This window comes from Cladophialophora psammophila (assembly GCF_000585535.1).
Source record: "Cladophialophora psammophila CBS 110553 chromosome Unknown aczJe-supercont1.3, whole genome shotgun sequence".
NCBI lineage: Eukaryota > Fungi > Ascomycota > Eurotiomycetes > Chaetothyriales > Herpotrichiellaceae > Cladophialophora > Cladophialophora psammophila.
Genome location: NW_006912924.1, coordinates 649,783 through 669,019, shown reverse-complemented (window position 1 = coordinate 669,019; position 19,237 = coordinate 649,783). Strand labels below are relative to the sequence as shown.

Genomic DNA, 19,237 nt, shown 5'->3' with positions numbered 1-19,237 from the left:
TTGGATCTCCTACATTCTCCACGATATATGCAATGGTGACTGACAAGGTCGCTATGTAGTTTCTTGGCTCAGGCTTGTGCAAAGCTTGACCGAGTACGCCATCTGGCACCGTAGTAATACAAGGCAAACATGCCGAAAATGCCCAGGACGCTGATGGAGGCCAAGACCGTTACGCCCTTGTCAACTCCGAGGTTGACAAACAGCGGCCGGGCGAAGAATATGCTCCCAGCCGCGAAGGAGGATCGTGACAAGTCGTTGGCAGCGAACAGGGACGCGGCATATCGGGGATAGGAGAGGGGGACATAGACGAAGATGCTCTGCAAGATGAAGAAGGTGCCGAAGACGAAGAGGACGATTCCAAGGATGGGCACCGTCCAGTGGATGTCCGGGCGGGCGGTCCAAGCGAAGAGGAAGAGCCCGATGGGGAAGAAAAATGATCCGAAAATGCCGGGGACGAGTCGGTGTTCCTGTTCGCGTAAACCGTTTTTCTTATTGTCGGGGATCATATACCACCGTAGGTAGGCGAAGTAGACGAGTAGGCCCATCGTTGCGCCAATCTGACAGGGTACAAATGCCAACCCCGTTTCTCCAAGGTTGAACTCGTACATCACTGGGAAGACCAAGGGGAAGACCTCGAAGAATGTAAAGTACGTGGCGTAAAAGAGGGGAGTGTACATGTTGGCGAAGAAGATGGCTGGATCCTTGATCATGATCTCAACTGGTTTGACCAAGGCATGGACTGCAATGCTGCGAGCTGTAAGATTTCTCTGATCGAGTTCGCTTTGAGCTTGGAACATTGGAGAGCCGGTGAGTCTCCTCAATCGCTGTGCACGTCGTAGGAGAATGTTGGCAGCCGAAGTTTCGGGCAGGAAGAGGAAGAGGATGATGACTACGGGTGCAGCCATCCAGGCCATCTCCCAAAGACCCCAATACCAGTTTTCGGCGCTGACGGCAAAGCCGCTTAGGACAGGCCCCAACGCAGGCCCTGCCCATGCGGCCCAGCACCACTATCCCAACGCATAGGGGAAATACATAATAGAGTAAACATCTCCAAATGAGGCACCGGCATTTGCCACTGCTGGACTGCCAAAGAAACCTTGCAAGAACCGAAGGACCAATAAGGCTGCGAAACTGTTTGTTGCTGCTGTTGGAATTGAGATGATGAAGAAGAGAACGAAAGTAATGATATAGATCGAGTTTCGACCGATGATGGGGATTTCCGTCAAGGGCGCAAATAGCAGTGGTCCAATACCATAAGCCAGCACATACAACGATAGGGGGAGACTGGCTGCGGTGTGTCCGACTCCGAATTGCTGCATGACGCCTTCTTCGCTCGCCGCGTAGATGGCGGAACCAATGTAGACGACCCATGTGTAGAAGCAAAGGAGAAAGATGACAAAGGAACTTTTTCTGGTGCTCCAGTTCATCGGGTTATCTTGGTCATCAGTCGTGTACCAGTCCACAAGGATGATGCCGTCGTTTGTCTGCCGGGGAGCGATGGACAACGATTTTGTTCTTTCAATCTCAAGTCGTTTTTCGATGTCGAAGCGCTCATAGCTGCACGGGAGGCTCTCAGCCCTGCTTGGGATTTGTGAGAGAGCGGTATCTTTCTCGAATTCGATGTCATTTGCGTTGCCATTCTGTCCCTTCTCGAGGAGGAATTGATATTGTGGGGGAAGTTGGAAGTCTGGTTTGTCTTCCGGGTATTGGAACAGGCGATTACCGGAGATCCACCTCATCAGCTGCCCAAAGGCCGCGTCGCGCATGAGGTCAGACATGTTGGTGTTGTTGACGACTAGTCGTAGCTACCAAGGTAATCGGAGGCTTGCAGACTTGATGCCTGCCTTTGTTAGTTGAGTTAGTAGCTGTAAACCGGTTGAGGATGAAGATCTGTTTCCTTGATACCGCTGGAGAACTTCTATCCGGGCTTTTCGAAGTATTTGTACGATTTGTCACGCCGACACCTACGCCCATAGTTGTCGACGGCATCGCAAGACCAACCTAGCAGAAGCATCTACTTGAGGACAATGGGTCTGATTGTTTGTCAATCCTGTCGGTTGATTATTCAGACAATATCCTTTGACGGGGTGAAAGGGATGGCCCTGGTTGTCTGCGTTGAAGAACGGCAGGTCACCACTCTGAGAAGCCGATTGGAAGGGATTGGAAATCTGTCGAGGCACACGCCATTCTAAAGTTATCCAAAGCTGGCAGCTTTCGAATTCCCTCATTTATCCTTGCAGTCCACAACATTACGCAGGTCAGATTGTAAATCGTGAATGGTATGTGGCCGCGGTTGCTCACGAACGCGGCTTCTGGGCTGCAAGAGAGTGCTACGTCATTGGCGCCTCCTGCTTAGAGTGCGTAGAAGCTCTGCTGGTGTGGTTCAACGCCGAAATTCGCATCTTTGACGGTTGATACATCGAGGAAAGGCTTGTGGCCGTGTGGGGTGGAGTGCATTCGGTTCCACATTTCATCATCTTGCCCAATTCGGACAAATTTCGATACCCTTTTCGGCAAAATCTTTGATGGACAGGAGCCTTGGGCTGAATAGTTGGGTGGCCCGATATGCAATAATACTACTGAGTAACTAGGAGACAAGGAGCATCGTTAGGTAAACAGCGATTCAACACTAGTTAACAGCCCCTACATGTGCCAAATCAGTGGGAATGTCCCTGCGGAAAAGGAACCACTTTGCTGTTCTGCCTAACAGGTCTTGAACTCAAAGAAATCAACAACTTCCAGCGTACCAGCGATGATGATATGAGCAAAGGAGCGTCTCAAATGATCGCAAGAATGAGATCTACCATCCCGCTCTCAATCACCACAGCATCTATCCCCTCCCTCGCCCCGCAACCATGATGCTCCTTGAACTTCCAACGGAGATTCGACTACAAATTTGGTCAACTTGTGTCGAGATTTTCACCCCAGCCAACGCTCAAAGTGATCAGATATGCACTAAGGTTGACGGCTTCTGTGGACGGCGATATCTTGTATTCAGTGCACCTCTGACTGCCCTTTTATCAACGAACCGACAGATATATGTTGAGATTTCGGATCTGGTCGACACGACGGCTCCGCGGCACAGATTGAGGTTTTGTTCTCCAGGTTGTATTGAAAATATCATACCAAGACTCAGTGGTATCCAGCTGGCCATGACGAGAGCCTTGGAGATGTACGTCTACGGAACCTGGGGGGTGCCCGCGGAGGCTGTTCATAGGATTCATTCCACAATCCTCGACCATTTACAAGATGTTGATGAGAAACAGCGGCAAGGTCAGGGTTTGAGAGAGAAAAAGAAAATTGAATCTAGGTGGGAGGTGAGCTTCAGAGAGCGGCGAGGCGGGCCCTCACGGAGCTGGGTGTTGGAATTTCATCGGACGCCATCATAACACTGGGAATGGGGGGGTTTTTTTTACTGGGTATTCTGAAGCTCTACCCCCAGGCGAGGCTCTACCCCCAGAGGGTAGATTTCCCGATCACGCAAAGCACTGCAGAATTCTCCACACAATAGGTAATCAAGGTATTACGCCTTCACGCACCCCGTCGTGCTTCACCTCAACACCGCCTGAATGTCTCCTCCTCCCTGCCGCAGTAGGTCCCCTATCTTTAATTCTTTCCGGGCTCCCTCAATCTACCTCATTACCTGAATCTTCCCCTACCATATCGGACCCCCGGTGAGTGCCCCTAAAATTGGGGATATGCATAATACAATCCTCTGGCTTCTCTGGTAGCTGATTCCCTACTTTCCCCACTTGTCCTTTCTTGAAGCCACATCCACAGCATCGTAAGTAGTCGAAGGGGTGGAGGTTGCGGGCTCTTGAAACTGTGTGTTCATCCTTACTGCGATCTTGGTAGCCGCCAAACTTGGTGGGAAATTTCCCTGCAAATTGCCTTGGTTTGTGATATCAAGCGATGCTTGTGGCTATTCCCCTCCCCACCTTTCCGGGTTTTCTTGCACCTTTTCTTGTATCGATTGGTGCAAAATGTTCGGATCGGGCCGATAGGTGGATATACAGGAGAGAACTATTGGAATGGAGGCAGGAATAGTAGCCTCGTAGGTACCAAGGTAAGCTCATCTACAGCTATGCAGTCAAAGGCAAGTCTTCTAGCCGTCTATCTAACAATCACGCCGGATAGGGTTGCCGTTGGTTGGTTTTGTCAGAAAGGCATGCCCAACCTCTTCGTTTTCGTGGCCACATCTGGGTTCTCTGGGTATATAGATAGCCTACCTCGTACCTCTTGCTCTTGTAGATAGACAAGCCACAAATTCAATCCTCTCAATCTCTGAGAGGTTTGATTCGCAGTGTTCCGTTCCGCGGTCGCTCCTGCTATCAACCCTACCAGACCGGCGACGACGAGGGTATTCCCCAGAGGCAAGTGTTAGCCTCGTCTCCTGAGAGAATTAATTGCGGAAGTAATGAGGTGTTCATGACCTGTTAGAACTAAGATCAGAATATTGATTGACTAACCAAGGAGAGAGGACATGTATCTGGCGACGACGACCAATGTGGGGGAAATTGTCCCGGTGACAGGCTAACCTAGCTTCCAGGGTTACGGCCCCTACCCCAGTGAGCTGCGTGGGCTAACCTTATTGCTCAATATCTATTATCTGCACCAATAGGGATGCAAGAACCTATTTGCCGGGCTTGGCTTGGTCCTGCCTTCTCCTTCTATCCAGAGGAGCTCGTTAAGATCCCTCTTCCCTACCCATCCCTAGCCTTACGCCTAGAATATTCCCTGAATAGAAGGGCCCCTAGTGATGTCTCACTTATTTGAGTCGAGATGACAGTCTCCAGGCAGCAGCTGATCTGAGTACCATGCAGTACACCCCTAGGAAACGATCCCCCAGTAAAGACGTGCGGAATTGGGCCCTTCCGAGCATTCAAACCACCCCAAGGTACGAACCTTTTTCGGCCCGCGAAGGGGCCTGGCCTAGAGTCAGTAATACAAGGACTAGATTTTGGGGGCTGAGGTCAAGGGGTTTAACTCGCTTGGTTGCTGCGCCATTTTTGTGACTCTTAAACGTGGCAGTGGCATTTTCAAGACTATTAATTTGAACTGGGTCCCATTCTGATGAACCATTTGGGACTTAGGAGAACCTCGAAGTCCCCAAAGTCGCAGCACTTTTAAGTTAAACCTCACAAATGAATTCTGCTATCCCTTTAGCGTGCACCTGTCGTTCTCTTCACCAAGACTGCGACGCTGAAACATGCCCTCAAAAGCAGTACTCGCGCCAACCAGGTGACAACTTCAAGCTCTCCGAGTTTCGCGAGAATGCTGAACGGGGATGCACCACATGTTCTGCGATCTACAATGCCCTCTCCGTTGAGCCGGTCAAAAGAGTCTGGCGGGAAACTGTAGACCAAGGCGATGATGCGTCGACAGCCGACCAGAGTATCTCGATCGAGTTGATGCGCACTGGAGAACGGCCTGGGCGAGTGGTAATCAGAACAGGCAATTCTTACGGCTCTAATTCCCGGGGCTGGCGACATTTCAACTTATTCGTCCATGCAAATGTGCCTGAATCAAAGTCATGTGTGGCTCTCCGGAAGCTGAAATGCGCGCCGATCGACAAGACAGATTCTGCTGAGAGCTATCGGTTTCTGAGGCAGTGGTTGGACGAGTGCAACGATCTTCACCAATGTGCAGTGCCTGAGCCTCCCAGTTTGCCAAAACGCGTTCTGAGGCTTCACCAAGACCGAGTCCACCTGCACATTAGCCGAGAACACGAAAAAGCTCGGTATGCGACCTTGTCCCATCGCTGGGGAAGCTTTGATGAGAGCTTCATCTTGGACTTAACGAACCTCGAATCCCTCACCAAGAACATCGACTGGTCGACGCTACCGAAAACCGCCCAAGACGCCATAGAGATTTGTCGCAGACTGGGCATCGAATACCTGTGGATCGACGCCTTATGCATCATTCAACGCTACAAGCCGGATTGGGATGACCAGTCCGAGAAAATGTGCACCATCTACGGCCAGTCCTATCTCAACATTGCAGCGATGGATTCGAACGACTCGCGAGGCGGCTGTTTCCGGTCGACAGGCTCAGATAAGCGATACCCTCCTCACACCGTGCCTGGCCACCCAACTCTCCAAATCCAACAGCAACCTCACTTCACTCACCTCGATTTCGGCTCGAACTACGCCACTTCTTCCGCCTCCCCACCTCTTCTCCGCCGTGGCTGGGTCCTCCAGGAACGTCTCTTGTCCCCTCGTTGTGTCTACTACGGCAAGGACGAACTCCTCTGGGAATGCAAGGCTTGTGCGGACTGCTTCTGCGGCGGGACCAACGTGATTGCCCGCTTTAAAGACGTACATCATCGCTCGTTGACCGAGAATGGGGATCCTTTGCCCTTCGCGTGGATGAGAATCACAGAGCGCTATTCGTGCTTGGACCTGACGCGTGACTCCGACCGAGCAATCGCACTGTCCGGCATTGCCCAAGAAGTGGTGGCGTCGGGCCGAGGAGGGAAATACCTCGCCGGACTGTGGTGGGACAAATTGGCATATCAGCTTGTCTGGCAGGTATCCAGCACATTTCGCAGACCGAAGGAGTATATTGCACCCAGCTGGTCGTGGTTATCCGTGTTTGGAAAAATCGACTACGGTCAAAATCGCATGGATTACCAAGCCGCTTGGTCGAGGATTGCCGTCGCGATCACTGATGCAGCGGTTTTGGCGTCGAAACCAGACGGCACCGGCAAGATCAGATCAGGCTCTCTCTTACTTAACGGCAAGACTCTCGATATGGAAGCGGAGGTGATTGCGGTACGGAAAGGAGGCCGGCCACGGATACAGTTGACGCATTCGAAACCTTATATCGAGTATCCTGTTTTCGAACCCGACTATATTATGACACCAAAAGAAGCTGTCGCGATCGAAAAGGTTGTTGTGCTCTATTGGGGAAGGATTGTCTATGACGAGACCTTTATGGTTTTACGAGAGGTACCGTCCGACGCTGGTGTGGCGTATGAAAGGTTTGGGCTGCTCAAAGCGGATGACCACTGGACTCGACAATTCCACGGTGTAGCGAAATCCAGAACGGATATCTGGATAGTTTAGACAGCTGTTCTGCTTCAGGACTTGCGCATTACCTTCTTGTAGAATTTTCGACTCTCGGCCGGGACTTTCATAATAGCAGCTTTCCTGCACCAACGTGCTAGACTAGCTCTACTGGAGCAAACTTCACATCCTCCGCTACTTCGCCATCCATGATACCATCAACATACGCTTCGCTGACCAACTTGTACACTCCACCAGTTCGACGACGAAGAATAAAAGGGACTTGAGTACCTTTGATAAGTGCGATGACGTCGCCCCGTTTGACATGTTCAGAGCTGACGACTAAATGTCCTTTTCGACTAATAAATGGAAGTCGGCCTAGACTCTTTCCGATGATTTCCGAGCATAGCCTTATGTCTGCTGAGGTCCTACCTTCGATGACTTCTTTGGCAGCCTTGGTGGCCAAGAATCGCTGAACATCAGATTTGAGATCTTCTTCTGTGATGTATTGCATACCGCTTTTCACTAGCTGCACGGCCTCAGAAAAGCGATTATCTTGGGCCCTGACGGGTCTTGCGTGTCGGTCCAATCCAGCGCCTGCAATGGATGATCTCGTTGCCGCATGTAGCCGGTCTCTGAAATCCTCAAAATATTGCGATTTACGATAGGTAAGGCGGAGGATTTCGATTAGCCATTTTTGTGGCCATGAGAATGTCTCAAAAAGAGGCACTTCCTTGCTGGAAGCTCTTCCTGGAAAACTTCCGGCCACGTCGATCTCGTCATATACTGTGCCCATCACCAATATTCCCTGGATCAACCCCTTCACTCTTTTGACAGTGATGTTTGGCTGGTGCCAATCCGTTCCAGACGCCCTAAATGTAGGATACAGGGTGACGTGGTCATTTTCCACGTCCTGTAACATATGAGTTACTGATCGAGACCAGTCTGGGACCCAGGAAGGTAGACCAAGCCGCAGCTTAGGCGCTTGGCAACATGAGAGGAGCGACATGTAACCTTGCTGAAGGAAAGCTGCCATGGCCGATGTGTAGATCTCGGCGCAGGACCGGGAATAGTCCGGAAAGACACCTCTTCGCTTCAGATCTTCTCGATCGGATGCCAGGCTCAACAGAGCGAATATCTTGTCTCGGGGATCCGTTGACTCGAAGTGGTGGGGTCCATGACGACCAAGATTATTGCTTCCAACACAAGTGGCACGGAGAAGAGCTGCAAGGGGGAACTGGCTATCCCTATATATTCTCCACGAAGATAGCATGAAATTAGGTCTGTAATGGAAGAGCCGAGTGGTGATTGTGATATGATATTGCGTAGATAGTGGCTCCTTCTGGCCTTTCTGCATGAGGATGATCCATAATGCCGCATATGCATTGATGGCTGCGCTGCAGCGAGATCGGCCGATTCTTTTAGTTCCACAAAGGAACTCTGCATTTTCCGGAAGGGTTATTTCCTGTAAAATCCATATCCGTCCCCACAATGGTCGCGTGAAGAGACGCTGCATTCCATGAACCGGTAAAAGATTGTTTTGTTGGTGCCACCCACTTATGGAGTAAAAGAGCCTGTCCAAATCTCGGCGTCGATTGATCCGCAGGTTGCCCTCATTCGTGTCTGCCATGACACTCTGCTGCATCGGGTTGTCAATTGCAGCTTCCCGAGATGCCAAACTTCGCCAAATCTCTAGATGATGACCTTCCACGCTCTTGATTTCATAAGCTTCTGCTTTCGCGCCAAAAGTGTTCAAATAATCCATGACACGATCACTATCACGATCTGCGCGCCCAAGCCAGGCATAGACTCGTGTAGCTTGTCGATAGATATCTTTCATAAGCTCAACTTGCCAGCTTTTCTCTTGGTAATTCGCTTGGTCGATGCAAAGAGAGTCGATCCATATAATTAAATTATTGTGAATGGTCCTCAGCGCCATCATAGCGTCGTAAAGGTTTTCTCTTACGCGCACCTGTAAATCGTCGACGAGTATTACACGGTTGGTCTCTTGATTGCCCCAAACATAAGAAAGGGCTACGTATTGTGGCTCGTCAAGGAGGCTCGCATAAAAAATTTGGCAGGCGGGGATAAACTTGTACTTGTCATCGCCTCCTTGTGGCAAAAGTTTCAAAAGTCTGATTTCGTTTTGTGAACGATCCAAGGGACGGTATTGAATTGCCATCCTGTCGACTGTGGGCATAAAGAAAACAGAAACAAGATTCTCAAGCTCTCATCATAATTTATCAGAAGACTGAGTTGGATCACATGCACCTTAATCGTACGTTGATGTTGATGGGCCAGCGATCATTGGCCTATATTCTGACCGGTGAACGAGTCCTAAAATATTTATGGACACTGCTTTCTGCTCACCCGTGTTACGCCTATAGCGTGCTGTACTGCTGGGGCTGAAGTGTCCTTGGGCTTGGAATGCGGGGACGGGTTGTTGGCTGGATCATTAACCGGGTTGACAAGATACTGTTAGGGGCCGCTAGTTATGCAACTTTGTGAGACTGAGCTTCACGAACGCGAGGAGATTGGATCGCTTGAAGCGGACGTGTTCGTCGACAATGCATATCTCAGGCATCCCGTCATTCGCTGTGGGCGAAGATATGTCACAAACGAAGAAGCCTGTCCGAAGTGCAAGCCGTAGTTATGTTTAATTAGTTAACTAGGCCCGATTTGACCTAGTATACATAGCCTTGGCATTGCGACCATCTGGCCCCTACTGCACCTGTTAAAACTTTGCAGACCCTCGCTGTCACTCTAGATAGATTTCTCCATCAATTAGTCAACCTATTTACTTGACCCAGACTGGTTCAACACCTCCACTGCCCCTCGAGTTAGTCGTGATACCTTGCACATGGAAACGCCCAGAAAGTATTACGCTGCCGCCATAGGAGAATGGTGGATTGTGTTAAATGTTGTGCAAATTCATGCAATCCGATCGAACCAGTTGCCGGTCAGTGATGAACAAACGACACCGACTTTAAAGGCATCGGTACGGTTCTGGAAGGCGAATGAAACGTCGCTCTAGGTTCGAAAGACTTCGAACAATCCATCCTGCCGAGGTCCAGTCAAGAACAATCGTAGTTGAAGTGCCGAGAGTATACGCCGCCACCCAGCGAGGAGTCAGTGAAGTTTTGCAGAAACAATGGCGCGCGAAATTGCGGATACGTGCAGTTCAAGGAATCCAGAGCGAGACGCCATACACGACCGGCCCGTCAGCGATTCCTGCGATTCCTGTGATTCCTGGCTTCAAGGTGAGATTGCTCCCGAGACACAGAGAATGAGACGAAACTTGGCACTATCTGTACATGGACTGGTCGAGCAAGTCATGAGCCGATGACTTGTAACTGTAGGCCAAATCCCGGTTGTCTTTATATTGCCCTAATGTACGCCCCGGCATATCGGTTCTCGGTGGACCCAGATGTATCATCACACTGCAGAACCGAGGGCAGATGGAGGTATGGGGAAATTGTTCGCGACATGGGAATTGTTCAGGTAGCCACGTCGGATCAAGAAGGAAAGTGGTTTGGAGACGTCCAGATATTGCGTATCAGCCACGGTAGATGGAATAGTACAGCCGATCATAGACCCGAGGTCCGAAGTCGGTCTCCTCACCATGAGCAAAACAATCTCAACCCTCGACGATACATCCATTTTCAGTCTTCATTTGCGTCCAAGGTCATCCCTACTCCCAGTGTGTGTACACAGGCAATTAGAAATAGAAACATGCTCTTCGACCCTTCCTCGACAGCGCTGCCAAAGCGTTCTGAACTGCCCAAAATCCCCGGGGCCCCCGATGGAGCAGCCTGGTTTTGGGGCAAGGATGACGAGGTATGGCGCCTACAAGTTTCCACCCTTTCTATAGTGACTCCTCTCATTCGAATAGCTTGGACGTCTCAATCTACTTACCCCCGAGCGTGTCTCCGGCGCTGCAGGATTGATAAAAAGTGGTGAGATTGTCAATCTCAAGTAAATATGAAGCCCGGGCGTGAAGACAGAGTGGGTGAGAACGACCAGTTAAACGCTGACCATCGGCTGCAAGTTGGCGCGCCGACCTCCCCAACCCTCCTGCGTTCGGAAGACAGAAGTTCAAGCACACTATCTCACCTCTGGGTGAAGCTGGGTTCGATGATCTGTACGACATGAACACTCAGAGTGGGTCGCAAGTCAGTACAGCCCCAGAACAACGCCATTATCACCTTTGATTGACATTTACAGTGGGACGGATTTCGACATGTAAGCCTGCAGCCTCAATCTTCGAGGGGGACCTTCTGACCTTGTTCGTTCAAAGGTCGGACTCCATCACAATGGTGGTGTGGTCTTCTATAACGGGGTACGTGTGCACTACGCCCCTGTTATTTCCGACGAGGCAAGCCTTGCTAAAGGGTCATACAGCTTACAGTGGACGAAATCTACAACACTCACCGGTGTGGAATGCAGGCGTGGGCCAAGCATGGCATAGGTAAAGTGGAAAAGATCCAGAATACTCTCCGTCCAGCCTCCTGACCGTCTCGTTGGAAAGCCGGCCGCGGAGTGCTCATCGACTATTGGGGCTATGTGGGAGGAAACTACGACCCCATTAGTTCCCACCGAATCCCCCTGAGCGAGCTCCAGGCGTGCGCAAAGAAACAGGGCGTCGAATTTCAACACGGCGACATCCTCCTGGTCCGCTCTGGCTTCGTCAGCGCGTATAACGGCCTGGACGACCAGGGGCGGGCGCATCTAGGCACGCTAACGATCCCGGAGCACACGTTCGCCGGTGTCGAGGCGACCGAGGGCATGCTCGACTTTTTGCACGACAACTACTTCAGCGCCGTCGTGGGGGATGCGCCGGCCTTTGAGGCGTGGCCCGTCAAGGAGCTGTCCCTCCACCAGTATCTCCTTCCGCGCTGGGGCGTGCCGATCGGCGAGATGTGGGATCTGGAGCAGCTCGCGGAGACCTGCAAGCGCAAGCAGCAGTATACCTTTTTCATCTCGAGCGCCCCGGCCAACGTCCCCGGTATGTTAATGACCCATCCCTCTTTGCCGTCCTCGCGGGGACCGCCATCTTCTTGGATTTTTAAGATAGAAAAGTTGCTGACGAGCCTGCTTAGGAGGTGTTGGGAGTCATCCTAATGCCATTGCTATATTTTAAGCTGCCGGGAGGAAAGGCTTTCAGAGTGCTTATTCCTCACGTATACACTCTAACCCGGGGGGTTCAAGGGTGGTGTCGTGCCGTGGGCCCTAGGTGGCTCTCCACCTTCACCCTAGGTTACCCTCCTGTGAACCATACTGTGGTTGTCCTAGAAATCAGAAATACCATTCAAACATATGTACATTGGCTCTGTATGCGGGATTCTCTGTTGTCGCTTTTCTCCGCGTTACTGGCGGCACATATCATGCCCTAATCAGCACACACACACAGAGCTGCATATTCAGCGTTCGTGTAAATGCCGTCCTTTGTCCTGTCAGCCACGATGGTCTAATTAGCGATAGCTCTCTAAAGAGGTTAGTATATGGGCATCTTGAACGCGTCAAGATCATAGTTCCAGTAATCCACACTTTTCTGGTCGTAGCGGCATTCCGGGTCGGTGGCGTTCCCCGACCACACCGGCCTCAGCGGCCAGGCGCAGATTTGTTGATTCTGGCCTTTATTCTTGCCCTGCAGCACTGTACCGTTCAAGGTCTGCGGCGCGATGCCCTTCTCCACCCAGTCGATCATCACGGCGAGGTTCGTCTGGGGGAAGGGCCCATTGGGCTCGGCGGGGTTGGCGGCGCAGTGCGTCGCGCCGGGGACGAGGAAGAGTCGGAAGAATTCGTTCTGCGCCGCGGCGGACTCGTTGTAGCTTTTGCCGGGGTTCATGATGCGGCGGACCGATTCCCAGTAGCGTACCGAGGACGCTGTGGGGATACCCCAGTCCGATTCCCCATGGAACATGATGACCTTCCCGCCGGCCTCCTTGTAAGGGGTTATATCCGGCCAGGTTGTCTCGAGGACGCCTTGAAACCGCTGCATGCCCTCCACGATCCAGTCTTTCAGCGTGTCGTACGTGACACTGTTGAGGTTTGGAACGTTGGACCCGTTGAGCATGTTGAGCTCTACTTGGACGAAGACACCGCCCAGGCTTATGATTGATAGTCCCCACTGACCGGATGTCGCATTCCAGCCTGTCTGCGCCTCGGTGAACTGGGCGCTCGGCGTAGGCGCGAAATATACCCGCCTGCCTTGGGTGTCATGAAGACCTTCCAGGATTTTCTTCGCTACTGCAATTGCTTGTCTCGTGACGTTCCCTTGTTGAGATGGGGCCGCTGGCGAGCCGGGTAAGGCCGGTGTAGCGGGACAGTGATAAGACTGCCCTGCGATAGCAGATATGTTATAGTTCAGATAACACAGATCGGTTCGTGCCACCACACCATCCACTTTCCCATCGAGCGGGTCGCAGTTGATTATAGTCTCATTAACGATTTTCTGTAGCTCACACGGAGATGGATAGTAGCCCATGGTTTGCTCGACCACATCTGGGTAGAGGAGCTGTGTCTGCTGGAATGACCAGCGAAAGGCTGGCGCGCCGATCACGGCACCGTCGAACGAATCCCCGTAGCGTTGAACCTGGCTCCAGCCTTCTCGACCACCTTCCGAACAACCTTGAAAGTACGTGTATAGTGTGGTATTCGCCTGGGTTAGATTGAAGAAGGTCTTGGTGAATTCCTTACCCAGCTCACTCATTTCGCGAATACCCTGGTAGCCGAACATGTAGATATTGTGCCAATTGAGCGTCCCGTTCGCAGAGAGCCACTGTGTGATGGTGTTACTCTGCGCAGCACCAAATCCTGCGTCCGTCATGCCAGCAACAGCTCCATAAATGATGCCACCCGGCAGAGACTGATTGCCCGAATTGATGGCATAGCCGCCACCACCCGTGACCAGAAACCGATTCTGGAACTTAGCCGGTGCCGGAAGCCAGTATGTGAGGAGCACCTGGTCATTCAGTCCGTCATGGGAATACCTGAAGCTGACATTACAGTAATCGAAGACAGCATCGGGATAGAAATCGTTGTCCACGACCTCGACATCGGTCACCGGGTTTGCTGTAACCGAAGAGGGACTAATGGTGACTCCCTGATAGAAGCCGGGCGGTGGGAGATGTGATTTGACATAAGAGACGGAACACACGTCATCAAGGTTCGCAGCATGCACAGCAGTGAGGATGGAGACGACGCCAAAGAGATGGAAATGCATCTTGTATGTCGTGGCAGGCAACTGCTTGGACGCTAGTTCCCGTGCCCAGCTCTATCCACCTCCATCATTATATAGATCTAGGCTGCTCAAGCACGACACCAGAACCCTTACGCAGAGCCGGGGCTGGCTGGCTGGTTGAATCAAATGTGGAGGGGTATCGTTTGTGTTCCACTCTAGTCGTGAACGCGAGAATGTGGATGTGTCGCGGCAGATAGAACATTATTGCTTTTGAGGTCGGGGGGAATGTGGAGAGATGGGCTAGTGTGTGCATCAGCGGGCGGAAGGTTAGCTGCGTAGACAAGGACTGGCGACAGCTTTGCTATGTATGGGGTACTCTGTGCGGTGACAGCTTGCCGAGTTCCATCTTCTCTTGTTTGGGAAGATATGGGGAAGAAGGGACAACGAGGGAACGCGAGATGCGGGGGAGGTGTTATATCCATTCCGCTTTTGGTTAGGTAATATATTACTCGATAGCTTCCTACTCGGTACTTGCTGTGTGCCCTGAAATTACCTCGTACTGGTACATATCGTACATCATATGTACATATGTACTGGGTACATACATAGACCGAGGGAGATTAGATTAGATTTTGCCTAGACAATCTCGCTAGGGAAATTGGCACTTTAGGTATGTATGTAAAGGCAGATATCTGGCCGTTGCAACGTCGTCTTCTCAGCAAAAGCACCACCGTATCTTCCTCCGACGGGTTTCGGCATCTGAAAAGGACTGCATCCTCGGTATTTCTATGAGCATTGGCGGAGTTGCAATGGAGGGTACAAGCCATCAACATAGGTAAGAAACACAGCTCGAAACTGTTGTGAAGTTCCAGGCTAATTGGCAATGGTGGCGCAGCTTCCAGCTACGCCAAAGCATGGATCCAAGCATCTCTGAATCCACAGGGCTGCCTGCGAGCATCATTCTGCTTCTGCTAGCAGTCATAACTCTGTTGGCATTCACCGTCCATCGTGGGCTTACCGTTGATCACAGTCCCGGGGAGCCTCCAATTATTAGGCCAGGGATACCTTATATCGGCCACATACTAGGAATCATCAGATACGGGACCAAGTACTTTGAAATAGTCAAGTAAGTGCCGTATGACTCTGATACTTGGAGTCTAACTTGGCTCAGCCGCAAAACTCGGTACCCAATCTACACATTACCCACCTTATCCACTAGGCAGTACATTGTCACGTCTCCTCAGATTGCTGCCCAGCTCCAGCGACAGCACAAGGACCTCGCCTTTTACAATGTCATTCTGGAAGTTACTCGCAGGTTGACAAACCTCAGACCAAGCACCATGAAAATCGTCATGAAGAACGTCAATGCTGAGCAGGGTGATTGGGGCCTCATGCCGACTATGCACGATATGTTCAACACCGTCCTCGGCCGAGGAGAGTCACTCAAAGATCTTACTCGTTCGCAGATGTCGATTTTCTCAGAGATGCTGAATGACGTCGCCATTGGGAGGGACTGTTTGGAGACCAACCTGTTCCAGTGGATTAAGTCAATCTTTGCATTTGCGAATGCAAAGTCCATATACGGCCCAGAGAACCCGTTTGCTCTTGATTCCAGTTTGGTTGACGCTTTCTGGGATTTTGAGGCGGGCATGCTGGCTCTCATCATTGACATCTTTCCTTCTATCACGGCAAGGAGAGCATATCTAGGACGCGAGGCAGTTGCCAGGGCCCTCGTTGACTATGTGAGAGAGAAACGCTATCACAAGGCCTCTCTTCTCATTCAAAAGCGCATCGGCATCAATTTGAGTCACGGATTTACAGAAACGGAAGCTGGTCGATCCGAAATTATTCTACTCTTTGCAATCCTTGGGAATGCTGTGCCGTCAACATTCTGGATTCTCGCCAACATCATCAGCCGTCCAGATTTGCTGGCCCAGATACGGAATGAAATCGAGTCGGCAATTCACGACAACGAAGACGGAAGCAAAAACGTCAATCTCTCCATCATTGAATCCTCCTGCCCGCTATTTGTGTCGACATACCGGGAGTCGCTGCGTTTGATCGGCAACCTCGCGTCACTTCGCTACGTGTTGAGAGACACGGTAATTGGACAACATCATCTGAGAAAGGACTCTATTATTCAAGTGGCTGGGATCATCATACATCATGACCCACAAACTTGGGGTCAAGACAGCGACCAATTCAACCCTCGTCGGTTCATCAAGGGACAAGCGTCTGCAGTCAACACCGATCAAGAGCAGTCGGGGTTGGATCTCAAGGAGCCCGCTGCAACACAACTGCCTCCGGGTGTACCATCAGCAGCATTCCGTCTCTTTGGTGGCGGGAGCGTGGTGTGTCCAGGGCGCCACTTTGCGCAGAGTGAAATTCTAGGGTTTGTTGCATACTTGTTGATGGCCTTCGAGATTTCTGCCCCGGACGGGACGCCCATCACATTGCCTCCCCGGGACAATGAAAAGATTCCTTTGAGCGTCATCAAGCCCAAAGGTGATGTGAATGTCAAGATTAAAAGACGCAAAGGATTCGAAGATATTTCGTGGCGGTTGTTGGCAGACGGCCAACGCTGATGAGCTTGGATGCTATTTGTGTATGATATAAACAAGCTATTTGAGCAGAGACCCTGGAGGTTCCAATTCTACTTGAAATCTCGCAGGTAGAGCTACACCCAGAGCACCTGCAAGTCTTGCAGCCTTGTCTAAGTCCAGCGAGAGGACGCCAGGCATCGCTTCGGAGAAATGTTTCTCCACCAATCCGCGAGTGGAGACACGACACGACGCTTCCCCCTTTTCGCTTCGTCAACATCGAAAATGTGTACCAAATTTTACAAGCAAACGCGAATCTTTAGTGATCTTTGTGAGTTTGCTCAAGGAGTATGGCGATTCCGGGCGAGCTTTCGGGCCAACGGAGAGCTTCTTGGTGATTTATAAAACAAATTTGCTGTGGGAGATATTCTCGAAGAATTCGTGGTCCAGAAAAGCTGTGACGAACCTCTTTTCCCCGAACGCGTTCTCTTCCCCATGCTGACCGAGATCTGCCTGTTTTTCTGTTTCCAGTTGTTTGGACCTCTCTCTTACCATCCGCCGGTAATCACATCGTAGGTCTCGTGTTTGTCCTCGTCAGCATCAAAAAGGGGAATTGTGTTTGAGAATAGAAATCAACCTGGCGATCGATTTCCTGCATAGCGAACTATATCAGCATCATTACAACTTATTCTCGACACACCAGACATTCACCCTCACTCATCGAATGGGTCCCTAACAAAGGCCTCCTCCTTGTGGCTCTTTCGACCATGATCCGGATGAGACATGCTGTCGTCTGTCTGATTTTCGCAACCCTTGTTAGTTTGGTTCTCTATTACCATTCAACGAGCGCGTCTGTCACCATCAGAGCTTTACAATCGAAGGTTCCACAGATTGTTGGACTTGGAGACTATTTCGACTTGGAGGAGCAGGATGTCCAGAACCAAAGTCGACCGATTTCGCCCCAAAATGGGGACTTGCATGCCTCGAACTTTTCGACAGACTCGGCGTCATCTGAATCTTTGGGGACGGGAGTTCCAACAGGCGGTCCTAGATATACACGAAATCTAGTCATGGCTCGGATGAAAGAGGAAAATGTTTCGTGGCTTGACGGAGTCGACCTCGGCCCTGACATTAAGAAGTTTATCTACGTCGCCGACGACCCCAATGCGCCTTTACATCCAGCCAAAAACAAGGGTCACGAGGTCATGACTTATCTCACATACATTATTGATTTTTATGACGATCTACCCGATGTCAGCATCTTCATGCATGCTCACCAAGACGCCTGGCACAACAACGAACTCTTGAACTGGGATGCCGCCGAGATGATCAAACGACTGAGCAGCGAGAGAGTCCAGCGCCAAGGGTACATGAACATGAGATGTCATTGGAAGCCAGGATGTCCAGATTGGATCCATCCGGGTCAAATAGAGAGAGACAAGGACAAACTTGAACAGTCATTCATGGCTTCAACTTGGGCCGAGTTATTCGCGGACAAGCCCATTCCGGCCGTCCTGGCTCAGCCCTGTTGCTCCCAGTTTGCGGTGAGTCGCAACCAGATAAGATTGACACCCAGGGAGACGTATAAGCATTACCGAGACTGGCTTTTACGGTCAGACATATTCGATGTCACCAGCGGCAGAATCTTCGAGTATCTCTGGCAAGTCATCTTTGCGGACCGAAGTGTGTTCTGCCCGAGCCAGCGGACATGTTACTGTGATGGGTACGGTGTCTGTTTCGAGACCGACAAGACATTCGACAAGTGGTTCGAACTGCGCTACCAGAGGCAGATGGCCGAGAAGGAATTGCGTGAGTGGAAGGACAAAGCCGAAGCGATTGAGAAGTTCCGGGACAAGGACGGTAGATTGCAGGGTATCGAGACCGGGGAGCTTCAAGTGCCAGAGATTGGGAAGAAAGAACAGTTGGAGGCTCTGATTGAGGTAAAGGCGGCCGAGCTGGAACGGAGGAGACTGGAAGCTTTGGAGAGAGGGAGGGATCCGAGGATCAGAGCCGAGAGTGACGGGCGTCCATGGAAAGACGGAGACGGGTTTTAGAGGGAACTTGAAGAGACAGAGGGCTCATCTATCATGGCGTTTGGTGGAGGATACCTCTTCTTCGGCTGGGCAGTCAAATACATATGTACCTTCTCAAGGGCATAGCGGGGGAGTAGGGGAGTTGATTGTTTTGCCTAGACGCTTGAATTTTAGGGGGGGAGGGCCCTTAGGGTCATCCTTGAGGAAGCTGCAATGCAGTCGATGCTTATATACATATAGAATCACATCCATGGGGGTTTGAAACGAAGAAGTTCTTGTCGCCCTTCCTCGCGAGTCAGAAAGAGTTGTTGAGTGGTCGACTCGCGTGATCCGCCACTTTGGGCGTGCCATGACACGGCTTGCGCAATCGGGGTACGGAGCAACTTCAGACTCCAGAGAAAGCACTCAGGAAATTGAACACCTTTCGTCTTTCTACAAGCAAACATTCGCGCCACTCCTCCTCCTCCCGCCTCT

At 51.2% G+C, this 19,237-nt stretch overlaps 7 protein-coding genes across 7 annotated transcripts; 4 read left to right on the top strand and 3 right to left on the bottom strand.

Moving 5' to 3' along the window:
• Positions 1 to 68: 68 nt before the first annotated feature.
• Positions 69 to 1,778, bottom strand: A1O5_02426 (uncharacterized protein; the record flags this gene model as incomplete). Its single annotated transcript, XM_007743042.1, has 2 exons — positions 69 to 1,007; positions 1,047 to 1,778. 2 exons carry the CDS (start codon positions 1,776 to 1,778, stop codon positions 69 to 71), a joined length of 1,671 nt encoding a protein of 556 aa, XP_007741232.1.
• A 3,366-nt stretch (positions 1,779 to 5,144) lies between these two features.
• Positions 5,145 to 7,067, top strand: A1O5_02425 (uncharacterized protein; the record flags this gene model as incomplete). The annotated part of the gene is made up of 1 exon (XM_007743041.1): positions 5,145 to 7,067. The coding sequence occupies one exon, from the start codon at positions 5,145 to 5,147 to the stop codon at positions 7,065 to 7,067; it is 1,923 nt and encodes a 640-aa protein (XP_007741231.1).
• A 97-nt stretch (positions 7,068 to 7,164) lies between these two features.
• Positions 7,165 to 9,189, bottom strand: A1O5_02424 (uncharacterized protein; the record flags this gene model as incomplete). The annotated part of the gene is made up of 1 exon (XM_007743040.1): positions 7,165 to 9,189. One exon carries the CDS (start codon positions 9,187 to 9,189, stop codon positions 7,165 to 7,167), a length of 2,025 nt encoding a protein of 674 aa, XP_007741230.1.
• Positions 9,190 to 10,739: 1,550 nt separating this feature from the next.
• A1O5_02423 (uncharacterized protein) lies at positions 10,740 to 12,147 on the top strand (the record flags this gene model as incomplete). The annotated part of the gene is made up of 8 exons (XM_007743039.1): positions 10,740 to 10,844; positions 10,900 to 10,982; positions 11,056 to 11,179; positions 11,232 to 11,249; positions 11,305 to 11,346; positions 11,409 to 11,475; positions 11,536 to 12,012; positions 12,107 to 12,147. The coding sequence occupies 8 exons, from the start codon at positions 10,740 to 10,742 to the stop codon at positions 12,145 to 12,147; spliced, it is 957 nt and encodes a 318-aa protein (XP_007741229.1).
• A 354-nt stretch (positions 12,148 to 12,501) lies between these two features.
• A1O5_02422 (tannase) lies at positions 12,502 to 14,232 on the bottom strand (the record flags this gene model as incomplete). Its single annotated transcript, XM_007743038.1, has 1 exon — positions 12,502 to 14,232. One exon carries the CDS (start codon positions 14,230 to 14,232, stop codon positions 12,502 to 12,504), a length of 1,731 nt encoding a protein of 576 aa, XP_007741228.1.
• Positions 14,233 to 15,104: 872 nt separating this feature from the next.
• A1O5_02421 (uncharacterized protein) lies at positions 15,105 to 16,775 on the top strand (the record flags this gene model as incomplete). The annotated part of the gene is made up of 2 exons (XM_007743037.1): positions 15,105 to 15,316; positions 15,362 to 16,775. 2 exons carry the CDS (start codon positions 15,105 to 15,107, stop codon positions 16,773 to 16,775), a joined length of 1,626 nt encoding a protein of 541 aa, XP_007741227.1.
• A 722-nt stretch (positions 16,776 to 17,497) lies between these two features.
• Positions 17,498 to 18,784, top strand: A1O5_02420 (uncharacterized protein; the record flags this gene model as incomplete). Its single annotated transcript, XM_007743036.1, has 1 exon — positions 17,498 to 18,784. The coding sequence occupies one exon, from the start codon at positions 17,498 to 17,500 to the stop codon at positions 18,782 to 18,784; it is 1,287 nt and encodes a 428-aa protein (XP_007741226.1).
• Between the last annotated feature and the right edge of the window lie 453 nt (positions 18,785 to 19,237).